Here is a 27,347-nt window from a genome sequence, read left to right as displayed (position 1 = left end):
TTTTTTTTATTTTTTATTTTTTATTTATTTATTTATTTATTTATTTATTATTTCAATTTATATACCGCCCTTAGCGAAATAGCTCTCAGGGCAGTGAACAAACAAAATAAAATACAATATATCATAATAAAAATACAAAAACATATACAAACAAACAACGAAAAGCACAGCAAAAACAAAATAAATACTACAAAAATTAAAATACAGATTAAAAGATTTAAAAAGTTAAGAAGATTAAAATGCCTGGGAGCATAAAAAGGTCTTTACCTGGCGCCGAAAAGATGGAAGTGTAGGCGCCAGGCGTACCTCTTCGGGGAGGCTGTTCCACAACTCAGGGGCCACCACAGAAAAGGCCCTAGATCTCGTAACCACCCTCCGGGCTTCCCGATGGGTTGGTACCCGGAGGAGGGCCTTAGATTCTGAACGAAGTGAACGGGTAGGTTCATAGCGAGAGAGGCGTTCCACAAGGTATTGAGGTCCCACGCCGTGTAAGGCTTTATAGGTCAAAACCAGCACCTTGAATCTCGCCCGGAAGCAAATAGGAAGCCAGTGCAGACGCACCAGGACAGGTGTTATATGCGAAGACCGACTGGTCCTCGTCAATAATCTGGCAGCTGCATTCTGCACCAGCTGAAGCTTCCAAACTGTCTTCAAGGGCAGCCCTACGTAGAGCGCATTACAGTAATCCAATCTTGAAGTTACCAGAGCGTGGACAACGGAGGCGAGGTCGTCCCTGTCCAGATAGGGGCGTAGTTGGGCTACCAGACGAAGATGGTAAAACGCATTCCGTGCCACCGAGGCCACTTGGGCCTCAAGAGACAAGGAAGAGTCGAGAAGAACCCCCAAACTACGTACCTGTTCTTTCAGGGGGAGTGTAACCCCATCCAGAACAGGGTAAGCATCCACCATCTGAGCAGGGAAGGAGTTCACCAACAATGTCTCGGTCTTGTCTGGATTGAGTCTCAGTTTATTAGCTCTCATCCAGTCCATTATCGCGGTCAGGCAACGGTTCAGCACATCAACAGACTCACCTGAGGAAGATGAAAAGGAGAAATAGAGCTGCGTGTCATCAGCGTACTGATGGCAACGCACTCCAAAACTCCTGATGACCGCACCCAGCGGCTGCATGTAGATGTTGAAAATCATGGAGGAATGAGTGGGTAATTTCTTTACATTTTGATTGTAATAGAATGAGGAGTAATTTTATTACTTTTGAGGAGTAATTGTAACATTTCCAGCATTACTTTTGGGCTTCACTGGGGGAGTGGGAGCAGGGGAAGTCTCCTCTGATTCGTGAATGAAAATCAAACTGGGCTTCTGTGCAGCGTCGCTCTTCCTTGTGCTCTGTGGGTGTTTAGGAGGTAACGAGTGAGGAGGCTGAGAGCGAGACAGGGGTGGAGTGGAGAAAACAATTGTTTAAAAAATGGACAAGAGTGGAGGGAGAAAGGAGCCGGAGGGAAAGGACATGATAGAGGAAGTGAAGGAGGCAGCAGCGGAATGGAGATAAAGATCTGTGGAGGTGAGAAGCGACGATGTGTGTGTGTGTGAACACTGTGTTTGCACTTGGTGCACCAAGCGCCCTCCGTGCCCTCCCTGGCTACTTTGCTGCATTTGCAGTGTTTTAACATTTTTGCACCCTAGGGGAAATGTTTGCTTGGGTGGGTGTGCTTTAGTTGGTGGCAGGGCAGGGTCCGGGGGGTGACTGTGACTGTGAGAGATTATGCTTGCTGGCAGAGAACAGGGAGGGTTGCACTTGGTTTGATGCGCAAAGATCTGAGTAGTGGCCTCTGCCTCCCTCTCCGCCTTCCTTACCAGTGGAGAGACCACTACTGCTATCTTATGGATAAAACAAATTATTCTACTACCTCTGTGTGTTTATTTTTAATGTTGTTTTGGGCTACTTAGGTGCACAGCTGCCAAGGGCAACACCTTGTAGGCACTCTAGGTTTGTTTTGTTTTAAGCAACTCAACTGTAATTGTAGCGATTACTTTTGAGTAACGTTAAAGTAATTCTTTCAGAACAATTGTAATTGTAATGGTAATATATTCCTTTTTGGGGCCATGTAACAGTAATAGTAATTTAAGAACATAAGAACATAAGAAGAGCCTGCTGGATCAGGCCAGTGGCCCATCTAGTCCAGCATCCTGTTCTCACAGTGGCCAACCAGGTGCCTGGGGGAAGCCCGCAAGCAGGACCCGAGTGCAAGAACACTCTCCCCTCCTGAGGCTTCCGGCAACTGGTTTTCAGAAGCATGCTGCCTCTGACTAGGGTGGCACAGCACAGCCATCACGGCTAGTAGCCATTGATAGCCCTGTCCTCCATGAATTTGTCTAATCTTCTTTTAAAGCCATCCAAGCTGGTGGCCATTACTGCGTCTTGTGGGAGCAAATTCCATAGTTTAACTATGCACTGAGTAAAGAAGTACTTCCTTTTGTCTGTCCTGAATCTTCCAACATTTTAGAATCTAAACATTCTAAATCTAAATCCAGTTTATTCCTTTTTAAAAGAAATCTTCCAAACTCTGCTTTTACCCAGATCCCTTGGAAAGTAAAATCTGTGTGCGTGCCCATTCTCTCTCTCTCTCTCTCTCTCTCTCAGGTGTGATCAACGGGAGAGAATTGCCCAGAGGAGGTAGCACCCATGGCACTTGCTGAAAACTCCAGATCTGCCCGTGAGTCCTGCACTAGTGTTATCTATGTGGGTGCCCTCTTGCTCCTTGTTTACGTTAAGGAATAATGTCCTGAATTTTCTGGAAAGGGAGAGATGATAACAAGGGGAAACATATTTGTATAAATAAAGTCATCTTTAATATATAGTTGGCAATTGCAAGAACATCAGGCGTCACATGGGAATCGTACAGCGCCCACTGAGGACCCCAAAGAGTTATACATCAGTAGCTGGAAGAGTTGCACAGAACATCAGCAGAGTTGCAAGGAACACACAGCTTCAACAAATGGGCATCAGTTGCATTGCAGGGCGTTCCTTTCAGTGCAGTGATTAAACTTGTCAGAAATATGTGTAGAGTGAACATTGCTGGGTACTTCAACAACTTGGGGCATCGGCCCCTCGGACACAAATTAGCATACCAATTGCTTATGCGTAGTTACTTGTAAAGACGCGCAGTTAGAAATGTGAGTCTAAATGTTGCAGAAGGCAAGCCAGCTCATTTCTAATCTAAATCCTGCCAAATGCACTCGTCCATTCATTGCATGCATGCACCCAGCCCAGATTGCCCCAAATCTGTCCCAGTTAAGCTGCAATCCTATGGCTGCTGGTGTGTGTGTGGTGGAATATGAAGGCAGATGAACTTGGGGAACTGCCTTAAGGAAGGGTGCCGCTTAGTGGTAGAGCATCTGTTTGGCATGCAGAAGGTCCCAGGTTCAATCCCTGGAGAGAGAGAGACTCCTTCCTGAAAGCCTGAAGACCTGTTGCCTGTCTGCATGGACAATACTGAGCTAGATGGACCAACAATCTGACTCAGTATAAGGCAACTTCCTTTGATCCTTATATTCTGCTGGGCTCTCACCAGAAGGGCAGAAGAGAGGAAGAATGCTCTATATTCCTCTGTTCATTTCTGCGCTTGGATAAACAGATGGATTGCTTTTTAAAAAGGGAAGGAGAGGTTTAGACACACTCAAAAGCATGTGTAACTTTTTCCACCTTGATAGCAGAGGGGTAAAACAGATCTAGACTGTGGCCCAGAGGCAGGGGACCTCCGGCCTGCAGGCTGTCGGAAGGCAGAGCTGGGGTCCCAATCCCGGGGAGCTGGATCCCGGAGAGTTGGGAGAAGAGTATTCGGATGGATGGCAGAGGGAAGGGGGAGGAACTTCCCCCCCTTTGGAGCAAAGACGAAACAGAGGAACTGCCAGTGATAAGGTCGCTTAGCAACGGGGAGCCTGAGCCCTCCCTGGACATTCTCACGCCTCCCCCTCTTTCAGGCTCAGAGCAAGAGGGGGAAGAGGGAGGGCTGCTCACAGCCGAAAAGCGGGGAGGCAGTTTACCATCAGCCCCTCCCCTATCCCCCATCCTGGAATCGGAAACTTCAGAAGAGGAGGGGGTGATGCTTCCCCCCTCACCGCGCACACGCAGACAGCTGAAAAGACAGGAGAGAAGGGGGGGAAGGCAGGCAGTACCTGAGGGGCAGTTAAGGAGGAGCGAAAGATTTCGCGCCCGTTTGGCCCCTTCTTAAAGAATAGGCGGGAAGAAGTCCCTTGCTCTGTCAACTTTCTCCCAATGCCGCAGGACCTGTATCCCTGTATTGCTTCATGAGAAAACGCAGTCTTTGTTTGGACATTACCCTAATAAAACACGAATTAACTACAGCCGTTGGTCTGGTTCCTGAGTCACATCCTGGGCCTGACACAGGCCTACCAGGCCTACCAGGCCATTTTGGGCAAGCCACATTCACCTGGCAATCCTCTGATGTCACATATGACGTCATATATGACGCCAGGCATGGGTAGGTTGGAAAGCGGCTGGGCCGGGCCAAAAGGGTCTTCTAAATCTCTGCCTGTACAATTTGGCATTGGCGTCTCTCTTTCTGCTCTTGTAGATGTGGAGGCCATTTTGTGTTAAGGACATCCTCTGCCATGGCAGCCATTTTGTGACTGCCGCCCACGGCACTTCCTCAAAACTCCACACACTGTCCCAGGAAGGTTAGCACCCCCTGCCATTCTGTTTTGCAGTACTCTAGTGGGCTGTAATTCCCACTGCCCAACCTTTACCACCACCCACTGTAATCTGGTTAAAGAAATGCACATAAAATGAGCCAGAGGAAAGCAAATGGACAACAGATCACAGAACAGATTGTGCAAATTTCTTTCTGTAACAGTTAGCGTGAAGACAGAGGGAAAGCCTGCCAAGCTGGGTCTAATTCACCTTGGACTAATTTTGCCACTCTGTTCTTATTGGTTCTCTTGGGATGGGCATTAGCTCAATGGTAAGAGCACCTGCTTTGCATGGAGGTTCAATTTCCAGTATCTCCAGATAAGGCTAGGAAAAACTCCTGCCTGGAACTCTGGAGAGCTGCTGCCAGTCAGTGTTGGTAATACTGAGCTAGATGGACCAGTGGTCTGATTCTGTACAGGGCAGATTCCTCTGCTGTCTTTTGGGCATTTTCCAGGGTGTGTGTGGGAATAAATACTCCAAATAAATAAATAAAGGTTGGGTTCTCACAAAACAGATGAGAACAGTGCCTGTACATTTTGTCTCCTATCTCGGGTTCTGTAAATGCCAGAAAGTTACTCTTTTTAAAAAATGAAAGCTGGGAATCTAGGGATCATGCTTCATTGGGGAACAACTGTCCCACTTGCTTCCTCTTCCCCTCCACAAATAGCCATGACTTCTCCTCCCTCATATTTGTGGAGTCCGAGACAGGAAATCAAAATGGCGTCCCCTCTCTCCTCAGATACATTGACAGAAATGGCATAATTGGCACTTGGCTGCCATTCCAGCAGTTGCCACAACCTGACATCCCAAGATGTTTTTGGTGCCCGAGACAGGAAATCAAAATGGTGCCCCTTCATGTGTCAGTAGAAATGAAATAATTGACACTTTGCTGCCTTTCCAACAACTGCCTCAATCCAACATCGCGTGGTATTTTTGGGTCCCATGACAGAAAATCAAAATGATGTCCCCTCACGTGTCAGTAGACATGAAATAATTGACACTTTGCTGACCTGTAACGGTCACCTCAGCCTGCCTAATGTCAGCCCTGCTTGTCAAAAGAAGCGAGGAGGACCTGCTGACAGGACAACGTTTCCAGCATGTAACTCATCACCTGTTCCTTAACTTTCTCTTCCAAAAACTTCCTGTTCATTTTTAAATTTTCGTTTCTTTCATTTTAAAAAAAGTTTAAATGTTAATTTTGAGCGTCCTTATCCTGAGCCTGCTATTTTGCCATGATTTTCTTCAGTCTTTGATGGTGCTTTCCCAACTTTGGCCTCAGCGCAAAAACAAAATTCCCCACTATTGGCACTCCACAAATGATCTTGTTTATGGAGTGTTCCCCCTCTAACCTCCCAACATGAGGTTGTCTCTGTCAGTCAAATGTTACATGTGAGGAACCCCTGAGGTGACAGTCTCCAAAGACTAGCCATTCCTAGCTGTGAGGACATTGTAAATTGTACGTGTGTATAAACCTCGCTTTTCTGTGAGGGTTTTGAACATAAGGGCTTTCTGGGTTAGGCCAATGGCCCATCTAATTGAGCATCCTGTTCTCTCAGAGGCCATACAAGGTCGATATTTAGTGTTTTCATTACTAGTTTGTATTATTCCTTCATAAAGGCTTTCAAACTAGCTTCTAAGGACTACTGAGGTTCCTCAGAAGCTTAAGAGGGCTCCCTGGAGGGCAAGATCAATAACGGCAGACCAGTTTTCCTCAAAGATGTCTCTACGAATTGTGTTTGCATCGTGCCACACTCGATGGTTCTGGGGCAGTTGTACCTCAGTAGATGTCAACTGGGAAAGTATTTCCCTCAGGGCAAAGGGCCTGAAAACCATGGCAGTTCCCAGTTTATCGTCTCTGGCTCTCAGCAGGTTCAGGAAAAAGAGCGTCACTTTATCACATCCTCACAACTCTTGTGCATTTTGTTTTCACGAGGGTAGCGATGTCGAGTTGTACTGTGACCCCCGACGATGAAGATGAGGCATGTGAAGACTACAGTGACATTTTTCAAAATGGCAGCCAGCCAACCCTGCTTGGATATCCTGGTTATTCTCAAATCTTGAGGCTCAAACAACACTCATGGCAGCAGACAGGTTTGTTTAAACGAGGGCTGGGGAACCTTCAGCCCTCCAGATGTTGCTGAACTACAACTCCCATCGTCCCTGGCCATTGGCAATGCATGCTGATGGGAGATGTAGTTCAGTAACATCTGGAGGAGTTGTAATCGCTGTTTTTTTAAGAATGTTATTTGTTATTTAATTTTTGTAAATGTTATTGTTTTATTGATGAGGGCCATTTGGCCATAAGGTGGGGTATACATAAACTATCATCATCATCATCATCATCTGGAGGACTAAAGGTTCCCCATCTCTGGTTTAAACCAAGGTTTGTCCCAAGTATGTATAAAGCATGCAGAGGGGAATAATATCTCCTCCTCACACCCAACTCTTATTGCGCTGCACATATACACCCCACCAGAACATTTCTTCCAGCTTAGCTCACTTCAGAACCTAAGGACAGCCCTGCTGGATCAGGGCCAGAGCCCATCGAATTCAGCCTCTTGTTCTCATAGTGCCCAACCAGACGCCCCAACAGGGAGCCCTCAAGCAGGACCTGAACACATGACCAGCGTCCCCATTTGTGACTCCCAGCAGCTGGTATTCAGAGACTCTGCCTCCGACAGTGGAGGGAGAGCCTACTGAAATTAATGGGACTAAGTTAGTTGTGTCCATTAATTTCGGTCTGTTCAGGGGAGGACTAGCGTTTGATGCAATCCCTTGCGTTGAGAAGTCCGTTGCCCCATTAATCATAGCCAGAGAAGCGCTAGAAGGAATACTAATTAGCACTGATAGAGTGCTTTTGTGATTTAGTGTTCAAAGGGCTTCAGGTACATCGTCTTGGAAATCACGAGAACAGCCCTGTGAGGCAGGCCGGTATTGTTATGCAGGGGCTGAAGTGGAGAGAGTAGTGATTACCCTAAGGCAGCCTTTCCCAACTAGTGGGCCACCAGATGTTGTTGGACCACATTTCCCATCTTTCCTGACCATTGGCAATGCTGGCTGAGGCTGATGGGAGTTGTGGTCCAACAACATCTGGTGGCCCACTAGTTGGGAAAGGCTGCCCTAAGGCAAGGATGGGAAACCTCAGGTCCAGCAAATGCATGTGGCCCTCCAGGCTTCTCCGCCTGGCACTTGGGATTCTTCCCAGGCCACACACCCTCCCCAACCGCTCCCTTCACTGGCCATGCTTTGCATGCTTCTGGAGTGCTTTTGTCTATCTGGAAATGTGTCCTTGAACTCTGATCGTGTTTGCCTGGATGGAGGACAGAGAGAGGTGTTTGAGCATGTGGCGGAACTAGCCTACTGGAACGAAGGTAAAGCTTGCATTTGTTGCTCTGCCCACTCTTGCCCCTGGCCCCGCCCACCACTGGGATGTGGCCCCTGGAAGGTTGCCCTGATGGGAACGTGGCCCTTGGGCTGAAAAAGTTCCCCCACTCCTGCCCTCAGGCTAACCTCTGAGTTCATGGCTAAAGCGAGAGTTGAATGCGGGATGTCCTGGCTCACAGAAAGTTCTGGAACCGATGGGAAGCCCAGTGCCCCCTGGTGAAAGGAGACAAAGTGGGCAAAAATAATTGTCTATGGATTTGCCATCGCTTGCTGTTCCTTTGCACCCTTAAAAAATGAGATTTGGATAAGCACAGAGACAGAGAGAGAGAGATGGATGTGCCCGGGAGAAGGCTTAAACCCATGCCTTGACTTGGCTGCTCCACTCCTTTGCGCATCCGCAGAGCCCTCCATCTTCATACCATCGCCACTTCACCCCCTTGTACACCGCCCGTGCCCACGGCTGAAAGCACATGAAGAGGCGGAGGCGCCGTACCAAGCTGCAGTAGACGGCCATGGCCACCACGATGAGCGGGGACATGATGACGAAGCCGAGGATGATCAGAGCGGAGGAGCTGTTGTCGTCCAGGATGGTCTTGCAGTAATAGGCTGCGGAGTGGAGCACCTGCGAGCGGGTGGAGAAAACGAGTCAGACCCAACAGCTGACACCGGGAGGAGGAAGCAAAACAGTACTAGAGCAGGATGATTACTGTTAAGAATATCTATTCGTTATAGAAGAGGGAGACATTCAAATCAGTTTGCATTTAAAGGTGAACCTATCCAATCTGCACGTTCCGAAAGTGTGAGAACTGAAACAAAGCCATCCTTTGACATTCGAACTTACTCGAATGTTGCCGTGCCATTCTCCAACCAAACAATGTTCCTAAAAATGGATATGTTAGGGGAAAGTGTGCCTAAAAATGAATATATTCATGAAAATAACATTAAAAGTGCAATCCATTAGGGGAAATTGCTCACAGAAATGTAAAAAATCGTACTGTTTCTCATTTGTTCAGCCCTGGTTAGGTCTCAATCTCATGGCAGAATTTCTTTGCTTTTTTTTTAATTGAACATAGAAAGCTGCCGTATACTGAGCCTGACCATTGGAAGATCGATCTAGCTCAGTATTGTCTGCACAGACTGGCAGAGGCTCTCCAGGGTTTCAGACAGGACATTCCAACGACTAAATGTGTGACCTTCTGCATGCAAGCCTGGTGAGCTATGTCCCTTTTCCCAATATTGTCTGCCCTGACTGGCAGCAGCTCGCATGGGTTTTAGGCCAGAGTCTTGCCCTGCCCTCCCTGGAGATGCCCGGGATTGAATCTGGGACCCTCTGCATGCACAGCAGATGCGCTGCCACTGAACTACCATCCTTCCCTATAATCTCTGGTCCCTTTTGAAACCATTGTACTTGACGAAAATTAGTTTGCAAAGCCTCCTTTGGCTCAATTCCCTCCACCTTGCTCACTGCTTCTCTTTTGAGGTCAAAAGAGTGGTGTGATTGATAGATGCACCTCTTTATCCTGGCCTTTGACACCTGCGATGTATATTTTTATGTGTTCCCAATTATTTGCCTTTTTCGCTGTCCATGGTATGTGCAAAGCTCTCCTCCAACACCACATTTCAAAGGAGTTGATTTTTCTCTTATCTGCTTTTTTCACTGTCCAACTTTCACATCCATACACAGAGATCGGGAATACCATGGTCTGAATGATCCTGACTTTAGTGATGCATCTTTGCATTTGAGGACCTTTTCTAGTTCTCTCACAGCTGCCCTCCCCAGTCCTAGCCTTCTTCTGATTTCTTGGCTATTGTCTCCATTTTGATTAGTGACTGTGCCAAGTGTGGTGTAGTGTAGCCATGCCTTAATGTTTATGTGTGGGGAGCTTTTTCAGCCCAACGGCACATTTCAGCCGGGTAAAATCACTCGAGGAGGGTGCAAAGGAGACCCAGTGAGAGGTGTGACCTGGATAGTTCCGAGGGCCAAATGAAAGGTCTGCAGGGCCACAAAGGGCCCCCGGGCCTGCTGTTCCCGACCCCTGCCTTAATGCTCTGCAGCATTATCCACGGGTTGTACTGAATGATAGTCCTACTCAGAGTAGACTCCTCGAAGCTAATGGACATAGCTAACTTAGGTCCATTCATTTCAATGGGTCTGCTCTGAGTAGGACCTAGTTGGCCACAACCCCAAGGTTTTAAGTAGCAGGAGGCGATTTTTCCAAACAGTAAGCATTCCCCAATCTGAAAAGAGTAAGACAAGGAAGCGCTCAGCTGCAAAGGGAAGCCGGCCGGGTTACAGAGGCCTTCTCTGGTGGCAGCTTCACTCTCGCAAAGGGAAATGAAATGACAAAATAAATCCGGCCACAGACCCAGCTCTCCATGCGGCTGCTTGTCTCTTCTCCCCAACCCCCAACCCCGCAACAAAACCCCCCCATTACATATTTAATCTCCAGGCTGCCAACCTGCCCTGATATATTGAGGAAAGAAGATTGCGGTTGTCAGAGTAAAAGTTTAATTATGCATTATGTCCCCGCAGGGCTTGGTGACCGCTCCTCAAGCTCTTGCCCAGCTAAGAGGACAGCAGAAATGTCTGGCGACAGACTTTTTTCTTTTTTTTACCTTGGTGGCTTCCAGGGGACCCTGGGGTCCCTCAAAAGTTGATCAGGGTTCCTTATCAGAAGGGGTAAAGGCAGATCAGCATCCCTGAAATGTTGGCCATCTGGCTGTTTTCTTGCAACTTATTCGCATCCAGGCTATACATTTAAAGCACATGACTCTGTGAAGTCCTTCCCTGATTCTCCCTGTCAGGTTCCCACCTGCTTGTGGCTACTGCCTTTCACTAGGCACCACCAGGGATACCACCAGTCCGTACCGTCCTTTATATGGTTTCTCACTCCGCTCTAGCAGAGATCTCACTAGATCCCCCTGCTAGGCAGCACCACCAGTCACGTCCTATAACCAATACTCCCAGAGACTTTGCCTGAGTCTCTCTCTAGCTGGTTACTTTTGTGACTGCGTGCTTATGCTGTTCCCAACCCCCTTGTATCTTTATAGATAACGCATACAACTCTGGGTTGCTCTGGATACTTGAATTGTTATTATTCCTCCCTTCACCGCTACCACCATTAGATACTGTTTCTGTTCAGCCTTGGTAATTACCTTGCCCTCCCTTCTGGTATGTATATCCCCCAGCCAAGGATCAGGCCTTTGGTAAACCAAATAAGTATTTATTAAATATCAGAAATAACAAGATTAGTTTTAGAATGTTTCACAAGCGTATGGTTCTCTTTCACTCCACTTACCATATGTCTTCTATATAAACAGCACTTACCATATTTACACTATAAGCAGGAACATCACAGACTCCCCCACCAAGAATCCTGGAAACTGTGGTTTTCCCCTCATGCAGCTACAAATGCCCAGCAACCTTAACAAACTACAGTTCCCAGGGGTCTAGGGTGTGGGGGGGAGGTTAGGCGTTGCATGTGCTTTAAATGTATGGTGTGGATCTGTCCTTAAATCACATTTATGCCACTCTAGCAGTCACATCCATGCCGTATATTTAAAGCATATGGCTTACCCAAATTATCCTGGGAACTACAGGTTGTACGATGTTGGGAACTACAGTTCTCTGAAGGGAAAACTACAGTTCCCAAGATTCTTTGGGGGTAGCCACATGCTTCAAATGTATGGCATACTGTCCCTTAAGAATGCTGGGAACTGTAATTCACCCCTCACAGAGCTACAATTCCCAGCTCCCTTAAGAAACTACAGTACTCAGGGTTCTTTGAAGGATACCATGTCTCATTGTGCTTGGGGAAGCTCTTTGGTCTGCTGGCCTGGCGGATGTGTTCGCTGCCAGCTTTTCAGGCGCAGCAGGCCTCTCTGTTTCACTGTCCTGAGACTTTTGCCTGATATCCTGGAGACCTGCTGCCAGTCAGTGTAGATAATACTGATGGGCCAATGGTCTGACTCAAGTATAAGGCAGCTTCCTATGTTCCTGACCTGCCTCGCTCCATGGGCTGCGGCATCAGACCTGAATACAACATAGGACAGTGTACATAAAAATGCATTTATTAGCATACAAAATGCATTGTACTGGGAGGGAAATTGCTTGCAAAAATGTGTATACTAGAAACGCACTAAAATGATGATGATTTTTTTTCTGGTGAGAATTTTTAAAATAAAAAACAAAAAATAAATCACAAACTGATGGGGAAATGGGCCCAATAAGGTCTTAGACCCCTTACTTTTTGTGAGCCAGGTCCCAGCAGTGTCCCTATGTCTTCAGCATCCTATGAGCCAATCAGCATGAAAGGGGAGTCTGTTGGCCACTGAGAAGAGTCTTCTAATTTGCTTCTTTGTTATTTCCTGCTAATTGGAGCCAATCAGAGTAAAAGGAGTTCCTATTAGTTCCTACTTCAAAAAGCCAAGTTGTGGAGAGTGAGAATTCTGCAACTGCAGAAGAAGAAGATACAGTGAATCCTGAGGATAGCATCCCATCTACATCGTCAGTATTCAGTAATTCAAGCAGGATCTCTGACTGCGAGACAGTCCAATGGTGACAGTGATAGAGACCCAGAAAGCAGTATTCAAGCCTGGCCAGATTATCCTTTAATCTTAGAAGGTTGTACAATCTTAGAAGGAGGCCTGGCTGTGACTATCATGAAAGGGACCCTGCACTTCTGAATTTGCCACTACACTACTGGTGCCAAACTGAACCTGAGACCGGAGAAATGAGAAACTGAAACTAACCGATTTGCCCATCCCCAGAAATAGAAATTGACATATTCGCCTATCCCTAGAAATGACCCCTAGACAACCAGGAAAGAGAGGGGTTAGCAGAAAGGGTATAAACTTGCTGAGATTGCAGCTCCCTTCTGAAATCCTTGGCCCAGTTCCCCCTACAGTTCTCTTGTTCAACTTCAGCACTAGGCGTTGGTCAGCGCCGCATCCAAAATAAAAACTGCCAAGTCTTGTCTGCTGGCCAGCTTCCTCCAGCCATTGGCTGAGCTCCTGTCATGTCATAAACTGTTCACAAGACAGCTTCTGGTGATAGCCTGTCAACAACACTGAAGAGGCTGTGAGGGCAGTGAAAGGTCTGTTTGGAGAGGAAAATCTCTCACACAGGGTCCAGGGTCTGGTTCTGTTGGCAGGATGTTCACTTGGCAGGCAAAGATGGTTCAAGAATGCAAGGAGGCAGTCTTGCCAAAGAGTTAGCATGGACAGCAGGGCACGAAATGTGTCACGTCAATCTCCATTTGACTGTCCCTTTTTTAAAAAAAAAACAATTCTTATATTCCCACTTAGAGCAAAGCTTGCAAGAGCACTGCCACATCTGTGCTGTGAAATACTCGAGCACGCTCTGCGTGCTGTTTTCATCGTCCTCGCATCTCCTCATAATTAAGGGTCAACGTATCGGTCTGATTTGAGCTGCTTGACATTTCATCAGCGTGCTGGAAGGCAGCCAGCCAGCCAGCCAGTTCATAGCGGAACGCTTAGTCTGCAAATCACTGAATCGCCCTCCTGTACCGAACAAGACAGCCACGGGTGAGTTTTACCATTAGAAATCTGACGTGATTTGCTGGCACAGTGGCTTGATCATTCACATTCACGGCTGATGAAATCAAAACACTTTTCAGAAAACACCCGCCCACACAGCCCGATACTGTTTCCCCAATATTGTCCCTTTGGCTTCTGTCTTTCCCTCTATCTCTGATTGATCAGATATTTATTTATTATTTATTATTTGATTTACATCCCGCCCTTCCTCCCAGCAGGAGTCCAGGACAGCAAACAGAAACGCTACAAACACTTTAAAACATCATAAAAAGACCTTAAAATACAGTAAAACAAAACAACGTTAAAAACATTTTTTTAAAAAAGCTTTAAAAACATCTTTTTTTAAAAGAAAAGGGTTAAAAACATATTATTAAAGAAAACATATTAAAAGCAATTCTAACACAGACACAGACTGGGATATATGGAAGTAAATAATGCGTGGAAGTAAATAATATGTGGAAGTGAATAATGTACTCCAATTTGGGGGTGGGGAAGCAAATAACCGGCCCTTTTTTAATCTTTTGGAGTAGGTGTGGAGTTTTGGTTTTATTGCTTACCATGCAGAGCATGGTAGGTGGGATGGTGAAAGCCGCATTCCCTTGTGAGTAATCTTCCGAGGGCCACACATGAGAGGGAGCAGGTCCAGAAGCGAAAGTGGGCAGAGCAACTGATGTAAATTTTATTTACCGTTAATCCCTCTATCAGTATGTGTGCTACAGTGACAGATAAAATGGCAAAGAATGAATGACGTGTTTGAAATGATGCACAGAGAGAAAGCTTCCTCCATCTTTACCATCCCCTCCTTTCCAAACAGTTGCCCAGACAAAAGTCTTAAAGCGCAGAGACCGTTACTTAGCAGACAAAACCTGAGGCCTGTAGAACCCTTCTCATTTCGCAAGGCTTGCTAGCATGGTTTTAGAGAAGATCTAAGTGGAGAGAGAGAGAGAGAGACTCCTCCATTCTTCGATCTTAAGGGAAGGCCGTAGCTCAGTGACAGAATGACAGAGCATCTGCTTTGCATACAGAAGGTCCCAGGTTGAATAGCTGTCATCTCCAGGTTTTGTTGTTGCTGTTATGTGCCTTCAAGCTGATTACGACTTATGGCGATCCTATGAATCAGCGACCTCCAAGAGCATCTCTCATGAACCACCCTGTTCAGATCTTGAACTTACAAGATTCTTTTATGGAATCAATCCATCTCTTGTTTGGCCTTCCCCTTTTTCTACTCCCTTCTGTTTTCCCCAGCATGATTGTCTTTTCTAGTGAATCATGTCTTCTCATGATGTGTTCAGAGTATGATAACCTCAGTTTTATCATTTTAGCTTCTAGTGATTTATGTTGTTGTTATGTGCCTTCAAGTCAATTATGACTTATGGTGACCCTATGAATCAGTGACCTCCAATAGCATCTGTCGCAAACCACCCTGTTCAGATCTTGTAAGTTCAGGTCTGTGGCTTTCTTGATGGATTCGATCCATCTCTTGTTTGGCCTTCCTCTTTTTCTACTCCCTGCTGTTTTTCCCAGCATTATTGTTTTTTCTAGTGAATCATGTCTTCTCATGATGTGTCCCAAGTATGAGAACCTCAGTTTCATCATATTAGCTTCTAGTGATAATTCTGGTTTAATTTGTTCTAACACCCAATTATTTGTAGGGCTGGGCAAGAATCCTGTCTAAATCCTGGAGAGCTGCTGCCAGTCAGTGTAGACAATAGGGAGCTAGATGGACCGACAGTCTGTCTCAGTATATGGGAGTTTCCTTTATTCCCCAAACGTCATGTCCTTTCCTCTTCAGAGAGCTGCTCCAGCCCCCACCTCAGATCATTTTGGTTGTCATTGCCTTCACTTTTCCTGCTCTTAACAATCTCCTTTTTTGGGGTGGGCTGAGAGAGTGGAAGGGCGAATCTTCTCCGCCAGCACGCTAGGTAATTAGGGCACCAACAATAAACAATCCCAAGGAGGTAGGGGTGTCTGCACCTCCATGGCCGCCCACGTTGGGGGAATATGTCAGTAGTACTAACAAATATTTGCAGGATATTGAAGAAAATTAAAAAGGGGTGGGAACAAACTGCGCACGTTGACAAATGAAATGGATCGGCTGCATTTAACACTTTGCTTGCTCGTCAAGCCTGGGGAGAGGTCGTTGTGTTTAGAGGAGCTAACTGTGTTTGGAGGGAGACATGGCTTCTTGGGGGGATCTTTTATCCCAGTTCAAACAAGCACGGGAGGTACTCCAAGCCCCCAAAACCTGACAAAGCTGTTCAACCGAAGGCAAAAGTGTGAGGGTTGGGGTAGGGAGGGAAAGTGATCTTGTTGCAATCAACATCTGAATCTATAAGGGTAGAGAAGGTCAGGCCTGGGGGCCCTCCAAGATGGCCCCCCAAGCCTCTCTATCTTCTTCTCTCTTCAAGTACATGAAAGGTTCTCACATAGAGGAGGGCTAGGATCTCTTCTCTATCGTCCCAGAGTGTAGGACACAGAATAATGGGCTCAAGTTGCAGGAAGCCAAATTTCAACTGGACATCAGGAAAAACTTCCTAACTGTTAGAGCCATATGACAATGGAACCAATGACCTAGAGAGGTGGTGGGCTCCCATAGCAAGAATAAAATGATATAAGAGAAACAATTTGGAATGTAAATAAAAAACTTCAACGGTATCAATAAATAACACCACAAAATATCGCAAAGCAAGCTCAAATCTCAAATCAATCTAACCTGCAAAATCTAGAGAAAACAAATAGAGAGAGAGAAAGAGAGGGAAAACAAATATACAGTAGAGCCCCATCGTATGACCATCCATGTCTCCAAGAAAGTTACGCCACTGGGGCACCATTATAGAGAAGACGCTTCTCCGGAGAGAGTGATGTAGCCACCAATGCAGCCACCCATGCAGTGATGGAGGAATTATTTCAGGCATTCTGATGAGCACACAACAGCAGCCATCTTGCTTCATAGTGGCCACCCTGGGAAACCTATTTCTAAGCTTCAGTCCTTACTGACACCCAATGGGCAGTGTCCAAGATATATCTGGGCAGCAGATAGTTCCCAGACTCCCTCTGCTGTTGGAGGCAGCATGCTTCTGAATACCAGTTCCTGGGTTGTCTCAGACAGGGACAGTGCTGTTGTGCTCGGGTCCTGGTTTCGGGCTGTCCGCGGGCGTCTGGTTGGCCACTGTGAGAACAAGATGGTGGCCTAGATGGGCCACTGGCCTGATCCATCAGCAAGGCTCTTCCTATGTTCTTAAGCCCCCGAGAGCCACTGCCAGTCAGGGCTGGTAATACTGAGCGAGATGGTCCAAGGGTTTAACTCAGTGTAAGGCTGATTCCTACATTCCTATGAAATTGAATCGGGGAAAGAGACATCTCCCCTCCCTTTATAACTTCCAGCATGCAATCAGCACCGGCTAGCTGGCTGATCATAAGGAAAATTCTGCTCACGTGAAAAACAAACAATGGCACCTGATCACCCCTCTGCAGGGACTGATTGCTGCGACGCCCATCTGATTTGTTCATTTTATCAGCCGGCGATGCTCTCAGACCCCCAACTGAGCCATTTCCCTCCTCGATGATGGCAAAATCGAAGCCATCGCAAGGAAATAACCACAACCGTCTCCCAGGCGAGGGAGTGGCTCATTGGGGATGCCATCAATCTGCAGTTAATCTCTGGTTCACAGATTGCGCTTTTGGCCCTGGAGGAGAGCGGTTGCCATTTGAGATCCTTGGGGCCACGCCAACGGCTCATGTGATTCCTCCATGGTTTGCCCCATTGATTCCAAAGGGGTCATTCCCAGAGCAAAGCCACACGCCGAGACTGATTGAACAGCTCTGCAGACCACTTTATTTAAGTTAGTTCATCAAACCTCCTTCAGCATCGATGTTCTTAAATCAATTTAAGAGGAACCAACAAGGAAAAGGGGGGGGAGAGTTCCTTAATCATTGTGGCACTATTGGCAGCTTTAGAGGCTGAGTGTTTGTAGGTGGGCGGTGGGTGGGAGATGGGAAAAGTTCCCAGTGCTCCAACAGGGGATGCTGCAAAAGGGCACCTGAGAAAGTCAAGAGCTGGTATAAAGTCCTCCCAGTGGTGGAATGGATGGAAGGATCTGCCCATCTTGGTCCTCTCCGTTTCTCATATTCCCAATCTTAAATTCAGTTCTCCACATTTCTGCAGCAATTGGAGTTGTTGTTTTTTAGAAAACTCCTCATGAAAATTCTCCAGGGTTTTTGCGCAAATGTATCCTAACGATCCTAAGTTTTTTTGCCAGCAGTTTGGACTCCTGTACACATTTCTGCGAGCCATTTCTCGCCACCGGATGCGTTTTTGCATGTCATTTTCACTGGTGTTCATTTCTATACACACTTTTCCCTAACAGATGCATTTTTGGAAATATGGTTTGGTCGGCAAACTGCATCGCAAAATTCAGAGGCATGCAAATATTGTAGGATGGCCATGTTTTGGTTCTCATATTGCTTTTGAAAGCGCCAATTTGGTAGATCCAGCTCAAAATGTAAACTGAATTGAATTTCTCGCCCATCCCTAGTCACGGGGAAGAGATGTTTGCATCTGACCGATGCTCAGGGCTCCTAGTGCTGCAGAGGTCTACTGGGGGTGGTCCTACTCTTGCTTCTTCTCCTGCAAGAGGGTTCCAGTTTTTGATCTTCCATAAGAACATAATAACTAGAGATGTTGGAGGATTCATTCGGAACCAAAGTGGGCATGGAAATCGCCATAATTCCCATATTTACCCAGGGTCAGGAACTGAAATTGTGCAAGCAAATTCGAGCGGGATTCACTGCCGTTGTGGGGTTTTTTAGCCAGCAAACATGATGTAAATAATTGCTCACTAGTTATGCTAGTTAATAACGAGTTATGTTATAGCGGATAGTGAGACAAATAGTGTCAGTTTTGAGAGAAACCGGACTGTAGCAGAACAGAAACAGTGCTGATTGTGATGAACGCAGGATGGGATGGAAATCGCTGCCCTGCTGCATCCGCTCAAAGGCCCATCTAGTCCAGCATCCTGTTCTCACAGTGGCCAGCCAGATGCCTCTGGGAAATCTGCAAGCAGGACCTGAGTGCAACAGCACTCTCTCCAGCTGTGATTCCTAGCAACTGGTGTTCAGAGGCCTACTGTCTCTGCCAGTGGAAGCAGAACATTTATTTATTCATTAAATTTATATCCTACCCCCTCCTCCCAGAAGGAACTCAGGGCAGCAAAGGAAATGGACTGCCTTATGGCGACCCTACGAATAGGGTTTCCATGGTAAGCAGTATTCAGAGGGGGTTTACCATTGCCTTCCTCTGAGGCTGAGAGGCAGTGACTGGCCCAAGGCCACCCAGGGAGCTTCATGGCTGTGTGGGGATTCGAACCCTGGTCTCCCAGGTTGTAGTCCAACACCTTAAGCACTACGCCACACTGGCTCTCAAGCAGGGCAGCAAAGAAAACCCCCTGAAAACCACTCTAAAACATCTTAAAACAAAAGGCTTTCAAACATCTTCAAACAAACCAGCTGTAAAAACATATTAAAAGCAGCTTTAAAAACATATTCAAACAAAGCTTTAGAAACATCTGCAAAAGGAACCTGGCCACCTCTTTCCTCCAAGGAGAAGCTGAGAATTCCATCCATGAACATGATGGCACAGGATGTGTTTGGACCCCGTGAGGTGCCGTAGGCTTTAGAGCACGGGCGGTATCAGCAATACCCAGCATCCTGGCTCACCCTGGGCCACTGTGGTACTGTGAACAAAGACTGAACCACCAGCCTCATTGCTCGGCTGATCTGGAGGATCACCTATACACATGGCATTTTACAGTGAACAGGTATGACAGGTCCTTGCCCCGAGGGGCTTGCAGTCTAGGCTGTGTGCACACTGGATCGTCACCTTGTTGTGGTGAGTGGGCTTGCGTGTTCCAATGAACCCTATGAGCGATGCGGTGAGGAACCAGACAAAGAACAATTCAAGAAAATCCTCAACGGCAGGACAGGCAGAGGATAACAATGTGTACATTACAACGGCTGTGAAGGCAGATGAAGGCTGCAGCAGATAAAAGACTTCCAATCGTCGTGGTATCCCATGCCATTGGATCAAAGCCTTTTTCTGTCAAGATTGTATGTTGATCGTCGTGCACCTATCTCCCCACATAAAACAAATTCACGCACAGGCATCTTCCAAGCGAACTTATCTTGGAAGACAATCTTACTCGGCCAGGAGTGATCGTCAATGACTGATGTTGAAAGCATATCCCCTTTTTCCTTCCAAAGAATCCTGGGAACTGTAGATTGTTAAGGGTAATGGGAATTGTATCAATGGTAAACTACCGGTCCCAGGATTCGGGGCAGGGTGTGTGCTTTCAATGTGCTTTTAATGTACGGTGTGTATGCAGCCCTTGAATATTGTACCGGATTTGGTGTGGGATTTGTGGGTTGTCTCCAGTGCTCATCCTGCTCAGTGTAGACCCACTGAAGTGCATGGGCACGGCTAAGGGAGGTCTCTCAGTAGATCTTCATTGGATACAGCTCTGTACAACAGGGGCAGGGAACCACTTTCAGCCCAAGGATTTCAGGGAGGGAGTCTCTCCCAGCCCTACCTGGAGATGCTTGGGATTGAACCCAAGACTTTCTGCATGCAAGGCAGATGCTCTGCCACTGAGCTACCGCTCTTCCCTAAAGTAGCACAGTTCCAGAGTGTTGGAGAAGAGCGTAGAGCGGGGCCAGAGAAGGGTGTGGCCTAGAGAGAGTGGGTGTGGCCTGAGGAGGAGGCGTGGCTGAGGAAGAGTCCCATGGGCCAGTTAAAGAGGCCTAGAGGGCCACACTTGAGGGGAACGGGCCTGAAGTTTCCCCACCGCTGTTGTGCAAGAAGGAACCTGAAAACTATAAAAACTTGGGTTTGTAAAGCTCAAGCTTCCCAGGTGCTAAAGGAAGACAGATTAACAAGGGGAAAGTAGCCGACGCAATGAGGAGAGCATCCATGCACAGCCAATCTGCAGAATTGCTAATGAGAAGAAAATTAGTTTGTCAGTTTGAATAAATTGTGGGGTGTCCAGCAGCAGTTAGGAAGCGAGCCCGTGCAGCACTCTGGGATCCGCACTCTAAGAGGCAGATGTGGGATGGATTCTACTTTCTGTGACTGATGCCGTGGGTTAGGTATTCTCTCTCTCTCTCTCTCTCTCTCTCTCTGTTTAATTGAATAGACAAATTGCAGGGACTGAGTTTAGCAGGGAGCAGCCTTAATTAAAATGAAGTTAAAGAGATTTCAGTCCCCACGTAGGCAAATGCAGACAAAAGCCGGAGAGTGGGAAGCTGCTGGCAAAAACCCGAGGGTGCCAAAGAAATGGAGAGAAATATTGTGACAATAAAATAAAAATCGCAGCGAGTAACCATCGTTGGGAAGGCTCCTCTGACAGCCGAGATGTGGCTGTGTTGATCTAGATTGTCACAGAGGTTCAGTAATTACCGCAGAGCCATTTTGGTGGGCTTTTTTTCAAAGTGATGTATAGCGTAATAACTTGCATTCCTCCCTACGTCTCCCGGCTCTGACTCCAGGCTTGCTCTTAGCTCTGCAAGCAGCACTTGGGGAACCTTTGGCCCTCTGGATGATGCTGAACTCCAGCTCCTATGAGGCCCAGCCAGCATGGCCAATGGTGGGAGTTGTCATTCAACAACATCTAGAAGGCCAAAATTTCCCCAAACCTGTTCTGCAGGCAGGGGTAGAATCTCCGCATGGAGGATCAAAGGGCGCTGGAGTGTAGTTTCTTTTGCAAAGTACCATTTCGTCCTCAGTCAGGAGGGCCAACATACGATGCTGCCTCCTGCCAGGTCAGACAATTTGTCCACCCAGCCCAGTGTTGTCTACTCTGACTGGCAGCAGCTTCTCCAGGGTCTCAGACAGAGAAGTTTCCCATCAGCTGCTGCCTAATCTTTTTTTTACCTGGAGGTGCCAGGGACTGAACCAGGAGGTTGTATCCAATGTTGTTTCACTCAGAGTAGCCCCACTGAAATGAATGGACCTAAATTAATCATAGCTAATTGTTCCTAAAGGAAATGAAATATTGGGGTGTGAAAGAGAAACTCGGCTTTTTGATACAGACAACAAATCAGTATGTAATCCGGAGGGTCACTGCATTTGCGATGAAGGCTGCTAGATGCAGAGAAAAGCCCCTGGATTCCATCCCTGTAAAGTGTCGTAGAGATTTGTAGATAAGAGTGCACAAAATGCTCTCTGACAAGATATTAAATGTTCAATACTATTTTACTTCCTGTTGTAGTACTGTCTAACTGTTTTACAAGTGAAGCTCTGTTTACTTTAAGACTAGTGATATATTTTATCTATTTTATTAATTTTAATTGTGATCATTGTACGCAAGTCATGTAATGTTTTAACGTTTTGTATTTAGAGCCGTTCGGCAGTGGTCTTTGGACCAAGCAGTAAACATATGAAACGAGTAGGGCAAGCAACGGAGAGAACCCCTGGGATCATCTGCCTGCGAAGCCTACAACTTACCACAGCGATGGGGAACATTTTTTCCCCAGCCCGAGGGTCGCATTCCCTTCTCCGCAACCTTCCAGGGTCCGTGTGCCAGGAGTGGCGAGGGCCAGAGGCAAGAGCAGGAGGAGCAACAGGTGTAATTTTTACCTTTGCACAGCAGACAAGTTTCTACACCCCCTCGCACATCCCTCTCTATCCTCCACCCAGGGAAGCATGATCAGAGTTCAAGGGCTCGTTCCAGTCAGGCAAAAGCACTCAGGTGTGGGTGCAAAGCACGGCTAGGAATGGGCGTGGCCTGGAGAGAGGCCTGGGGGGCAGATATAGGGCTGCATTTGGCCCCCGGGCAAGAGGTTCCCCATCTCTGACTTAGCAATATATTGAGTTATTGCACAGGAACCAGTGGCATGAGTTTGGCACAGGAAGCTGTGGGTACAAATGTAATTTTAGGGCCCGCCTGTGTTACAGACCTGTTCCCTGATTATTATTATTGTTGTTGTTGTTGCTTATTTCCACCTTGCCTTCCAGCCGAAAGGCCCTCGATGATGTCTGTTCATCCTCCCAACCTCTAGGCAGCTGGAATGAACTCATGAGAGGGAGGGTCCCTATTCTTCCAACACACTGGCACGGCCCCACCTTATCGATGACTGTGCCAGATAAGTAAGCGCTTTAGACATCAGAGTGTACAACACACACCGCTGACAGGATCTTGGCCGACGTTGCAACCATCCTGTAAGGTCAGGGGTTATTATTAAACACCCCCACACCCCCAAGTTCAGTTCGACGCATTCCTGCATCCGTTTGTGATTGTTTTAAGTCCTCATGAAAATTTGTCTGCAGATAAGGACGGCGTCACACCCTCCTTCCCGAAGGAGCGCACAGAGGCAAACGCAAACAAAACCATTTAACAAGAAAAAAGCAAATCCTTCTAAAAACACAATTGAAAACACAGCTACAATTAAAAACACTCTAAAACACAGTTAGAAACATCCAGGGTTTCTCCTAACATCCACTTTTCCCCAAGCAATTCCCCCTAATCTAATGCATATTTATATGCTTTTTTCCCACTAGCATGCATTTTTTGTGCACACTTTCTCTGAATGTATGCATTTTTGCACACACATTTCAGCTGAAGAGCTGCATTGGAGAATGTGAAGAAGTGCGGATTTCAAGGACAGCCACATTTCTGTTTGTGTGTTGGGAAAGTACGAATTAGGTAAGTTTGCATTAAGGGCACCCCCAGACATCCTTTTTAATGCACATTCATGATGATCTTGGGGCAAGGCAGTCACACACAATCCCACTTTCAACACTGTTTGCCCCTGCAAAAGTTTTTGGGGTGGTCATACTGCTTCATTCCCAGCCAGTCAATATCTTGGAGGTTCCTGCTGAAATCCTGAAACTTTTTGTATATTTCACAGATGTGCTGGTTTATTTTTGTACTGCTTTTGTTGTGCCGTGGCCTTTCCGGAGAGCGTTGGGGAAGCGCTTGCAGAACAAACAAAGGCCACATTCACACCAGCCCTATCATACCACTTTAAACAGTCACGACCTCCTCCAAAGAATCCTGGGAAATGTCGTTGCTTAAGGGTGCTGAGATTGTTAGGAGACCCCTCTTCCCCTCACAGAGCTACAATGCTCAGAGTTCCCTGGGAAGAAGGATTGATTGTTAAACCACTCTGGGAATTGTGGCTCTGGGGTCTCCTAACAACAACACCCTTAACGAACTACAGTTCCCAGAATCCTTCAGGGGAAGTCATGACTGTTTAAAGTGGTATTATAGTGCTCTACATATATGGTGTGAATATGTGCTAAAGCAGAATAAATCCACCCAGTAATGTACTATTTCCGGGCTCAATTCAAGGTGTTGGTATTAACCTATAAATCCCTGTACGGTTTCGGCCCAGTATACCTGGTGGAGCGCCTCCAACGTCATAAATTTTGCCGCCCTACAAGATCTGCCACTCAGGGCCTCCTCTCAGTCCCGTCAACTAAAGTGATTGGGTTGGTGAGGACTCGGGAGAGGGCCTTCTCTGTGGCGGCCCCCACGATTTGGAACTCCCTCCCAATAGATCTTCGACATGCCCCTTCCTTATATATATTTCGCCGAGGCCTGAAGACTTGGCTTTTCCATCAGGCCTTTATGAACTTGAGACTTCTAAGGTGAACTTGCTTCAGAATTGTATTACTGACAACTCTACTAAATATTGTAATTTTGCATTGTATTGTTTTTATTGTATCATATTTTACCATGTATTTTATCGTGCTTTATTGTACGCTGCCTAGAGTGGCCATTGGCCAGATAGGCGGCCTATAAATTAAAGTTTATTATTATTATTATTATTATTGCGTCAAGAACATGCAACAAAATACCGCCACAATAAAACACCAGTCTGGAACAGCCCTTAAATGTGAACTGAGTTGAATTTCTCCTTCTTCCCCAGCTCCATAGCCTCATTTCCAACTCTAGCCAGAAGCTCGGATCCAGCCAGGTTTTCACATGCTTCGTGAGTTGCCAGAGCAGTAGAATGCTAAAGCCAGAGAATGAAAGATGGGAAAGATGCTTCCTGTGCAAAGGGCATGGATGCTAGACAATTGGCCCTGTCCACAGCTGGCTAGTGCTGCAAACTTGAAATGGAGTTGCTGATATTTTTCCAGAGCTCAATCTTGGACAGTAAACACTACCTCATTAACCCATCTATTTCCACTTCCTGCAAGCAGAGCCCATGGAGAAGGGCCGCAGCTCTGTGGCAGAGCATTTGCTTTGCACACAGAAGGTCCCAAGTTCAGTCCCCAATGGCATCTCCAGGCAGGGCTGGGAAACCCTGGAGAGACACTGCCAGTCAGTGTAGGCAGTACTGAGCTAGATGGACCAATGGTCTGACTCAGTACAAGGCAGTTCCTACGTTCTACATGAAAACCTCATCACAGAACATTGTGTTCTCTCCCAGCATTGCTTTGGTCCTTGCACTCATTTACTGAACCCTACACATCTATCTATCTATCTATCTATCTATCTATCTATCTATCTATCTATCTATCTATCTATCTATCTATCTATCTATCTATCTATCTATCTATCTATCTATCTATCTATCTATCTATCTAATCTAATCACCTTTATTTCCCACCTTTCTTTCATCATGGAGCCCAAGGCAGAACAGATGGGGTGGCCAAGTGGTCTTCCATCCAGGCACTGACCAGACCCAGACCGGCTTAGCTTCAGCAAGGTGGTGGCCTCATGTGCCATCAGACCATAATCTGGGATCTATGGCAGGAAGAGAAACCCATGCCCCTCCAGATGCTTGTTGGACTACAACTCCCATCAGTCCCAAACCTCAGAGCCCAGGGTGTGGGATGATGGGAGCTGCAGACCAGCAAACATCCAATGGCTGCCACCTTGCCTATGCCTGAAGCAGCGTTTAGGGACTGGGCTTCCTCATGAGAACTTTCTGCGGGCAGCTTGGCACTTACCCGCGAGTGGCACTGGAACCCAAAGTAGACCACCACGATGGTGGGCAGGAGCACGATGGCAAAGATGGCGGCCATCAGGAGGATGTTCAACAGGAAGACCAAAGAGTTCATCGCCGCCACCAGGCAAGTCCAGGCCCAACAACCGCAGGTACTACGACGCTCCATGGGCAGAAGTTGGTCGTCCATGTTGTACGGGGGCAGACCCTTGATCATCCGCGATGTGTCAGACAGGTTGTCCACATCAAAGTCATCAATCTCCTGGTCGGACATTTTTCAAAGAAATCAAATAGGGTCAGCCACCCAGCTGCCCAACTAATCTCTCTCTCTGTCTCTGTCTCTGTCTCTCTCTGTCTCTGTCTCTGTCTTTCTCTCTCTCTCTCTCTCTCTCTCAAATTTCCACTCCTCTTTTCTGCCTTCCAATCTAGAAGGCTTTCAGAGAGGTGTCGCTAGTGTAGGCTTCTCAACAGAGCCGACATGAGATGAACTTTGAGTTTGATCCAGCAGTGGTCCTCTCACCAGCAATTGGCCATCGCCAAGCATTAAGCAGAACGAGATGGAGACCTTCCAAAACTCCTGGTGGACCATTCCTGCTTGTTCCCCAGAAGACGACCTTCAGCCTGTGCTCTGTCTGAATCTTCTGTTCAAGCAGAGATGTGCCAGCTGGAAGTTTAGGAGCAAGGAAAGAAGTCACAGATTTGAATGCGTGCTCTTGCGGGCATCCTTTTTGTTGGGATGTATTGTTCTATCGGAGTTTCCACGCCATTCTGGTCTGAGCCACGATGTTCTGCGAGGCTCCTTTGACACAGCTGCTTGGGGAGGATCTATCCTGCAGTCATCTTGGCAGGAAGAAATCCTTCGACTTCAAATCCTCCTCCTTGTGTATCTCTTTCTATCTCTTGCAATCACGGGAGGCAGGAATTCTCTCTGCCAAAGTTTGGGGATTTTTTTTTCTGCCAAACACAAAAAACAACCCACACCAAGCAAACAGCAAGCCTGATCCTTTGGTTTGTTCAACGATCCTAGCGATGCACAGCAATCTACGCAGCAGGGCAGAAGCTGAGTTTGACGGGAAAGTGTTGCATCTCCCTATCTGCAGTTCATATTAGATGCCTTCCCCCAGCTAGCCGGCTCTGATTACTGTGCAGCGTTGCAGCGTTTGCAGGCAGTTTCATTGACTCTCTCTCTCTCTGACATCCAGCCAATCACTGGCAACCGCTGCTCCCCCAGCCAGAAAGCCACCCCCATTCCCAGCTGGCATGGCTTACTACTCACAGAGCCATCAATCCAGGACCTTATGATCAGACTCATACAGACACTGCCTTTTGTTTCCAGGAGAAATACCAAGGTGGTTTGCAAATAAAAGCCAACAGCGGAACGGCAAGAAATCAAACCAGTTCTAAAAATGCAGCTACCCGTAACTGAAACACATCATAAAGCAACTACCCTCAAACAACCGTAAGGAAAACATGTCATAAACAAGGCCATGAATGCAGCAGTATGGTTAATGGGAACAACAATTTCAGACTAAAGAGGAAACACACCCGCATCATATGCCTCCAAGAAGCACTGTCAGCATTTCTTCACCAGCATATCTCTAGACTAGCCAACTCCTTCTTATAAAGACACTGCGGAGCCTCTTAGAGTTGCAGGGGTGTGGATGTGTGTGTGTGTTTACTAGGGATGGACAGATATGTCCGTTTTGGTTTCTCTGTTTCTCATTTTTCCCAGTCTTAAATTCAGTTCTCCATATTTCTGTAGCAATCTGCAATTAAAAAAAAAATG

The 27,347-nt window shown here is 46.8% G+C and overlaps 1 protein-coding gene across 1 annotated transcript; it reads right to left on the bottom strand.

Annotated features, from left to right (window-relative positions):
• Positions 1–8,405: 8,405 nt before the first annotated feature.
• TMEM88B (transmembrane protein 88B) lies at positions 8,406–25,835 on the bottom strand. The gene is made up of 2 exons (XM_061602232.1): positions 25,566–25,835; positions 8,406–8,675 (listed from the first exon to the last, which is right to left on the bottom strand). The coding sequence occupies exons 1-2, from the start codon at positions 25,833–25,835 to the stop codon at positions 8,406–8,408; spliced, it is 540 nt and encodes a 179-aa protein (XP_061458216.1).
• Positions 25,836–27,347: the final 1,512 nt, after the last annotated feature.

The sequence above is a fragment of the Rhineura floridana genome, chromosome 18 (assembly GCF_030035675.1).
Source record: "Rhineura floridana isolate rRhiFlo1 chromosome 18, rRhiFlo1.hap2, whole genome shotgun sequence".
NCBI lineage: Eukaryota > Metazoa > Chordata > Lepidosauria > Squamata > Rhineuridae > Rhineura > Rhineura floridana.
This window is presented reverse-complemented; position numbering and strand designations above follow the sequence as displayed.

Coding starts and splice junctions, on each gene's coding strand:
- TMEM88B (XM_061602232.1), bottom strand. CDS start 25,835: ATGTCCGACCAGGAGATTGATGACTTTGATGTGGACAACCTGTCTGAC. Junction 8,676..25,565: donor GGTTCCAGTGCCACTCGCGG/GTAAGTGCCAAG, acceptor ACCCGCTCGCAG/GTGCTCCACTCCGCAGCCTA.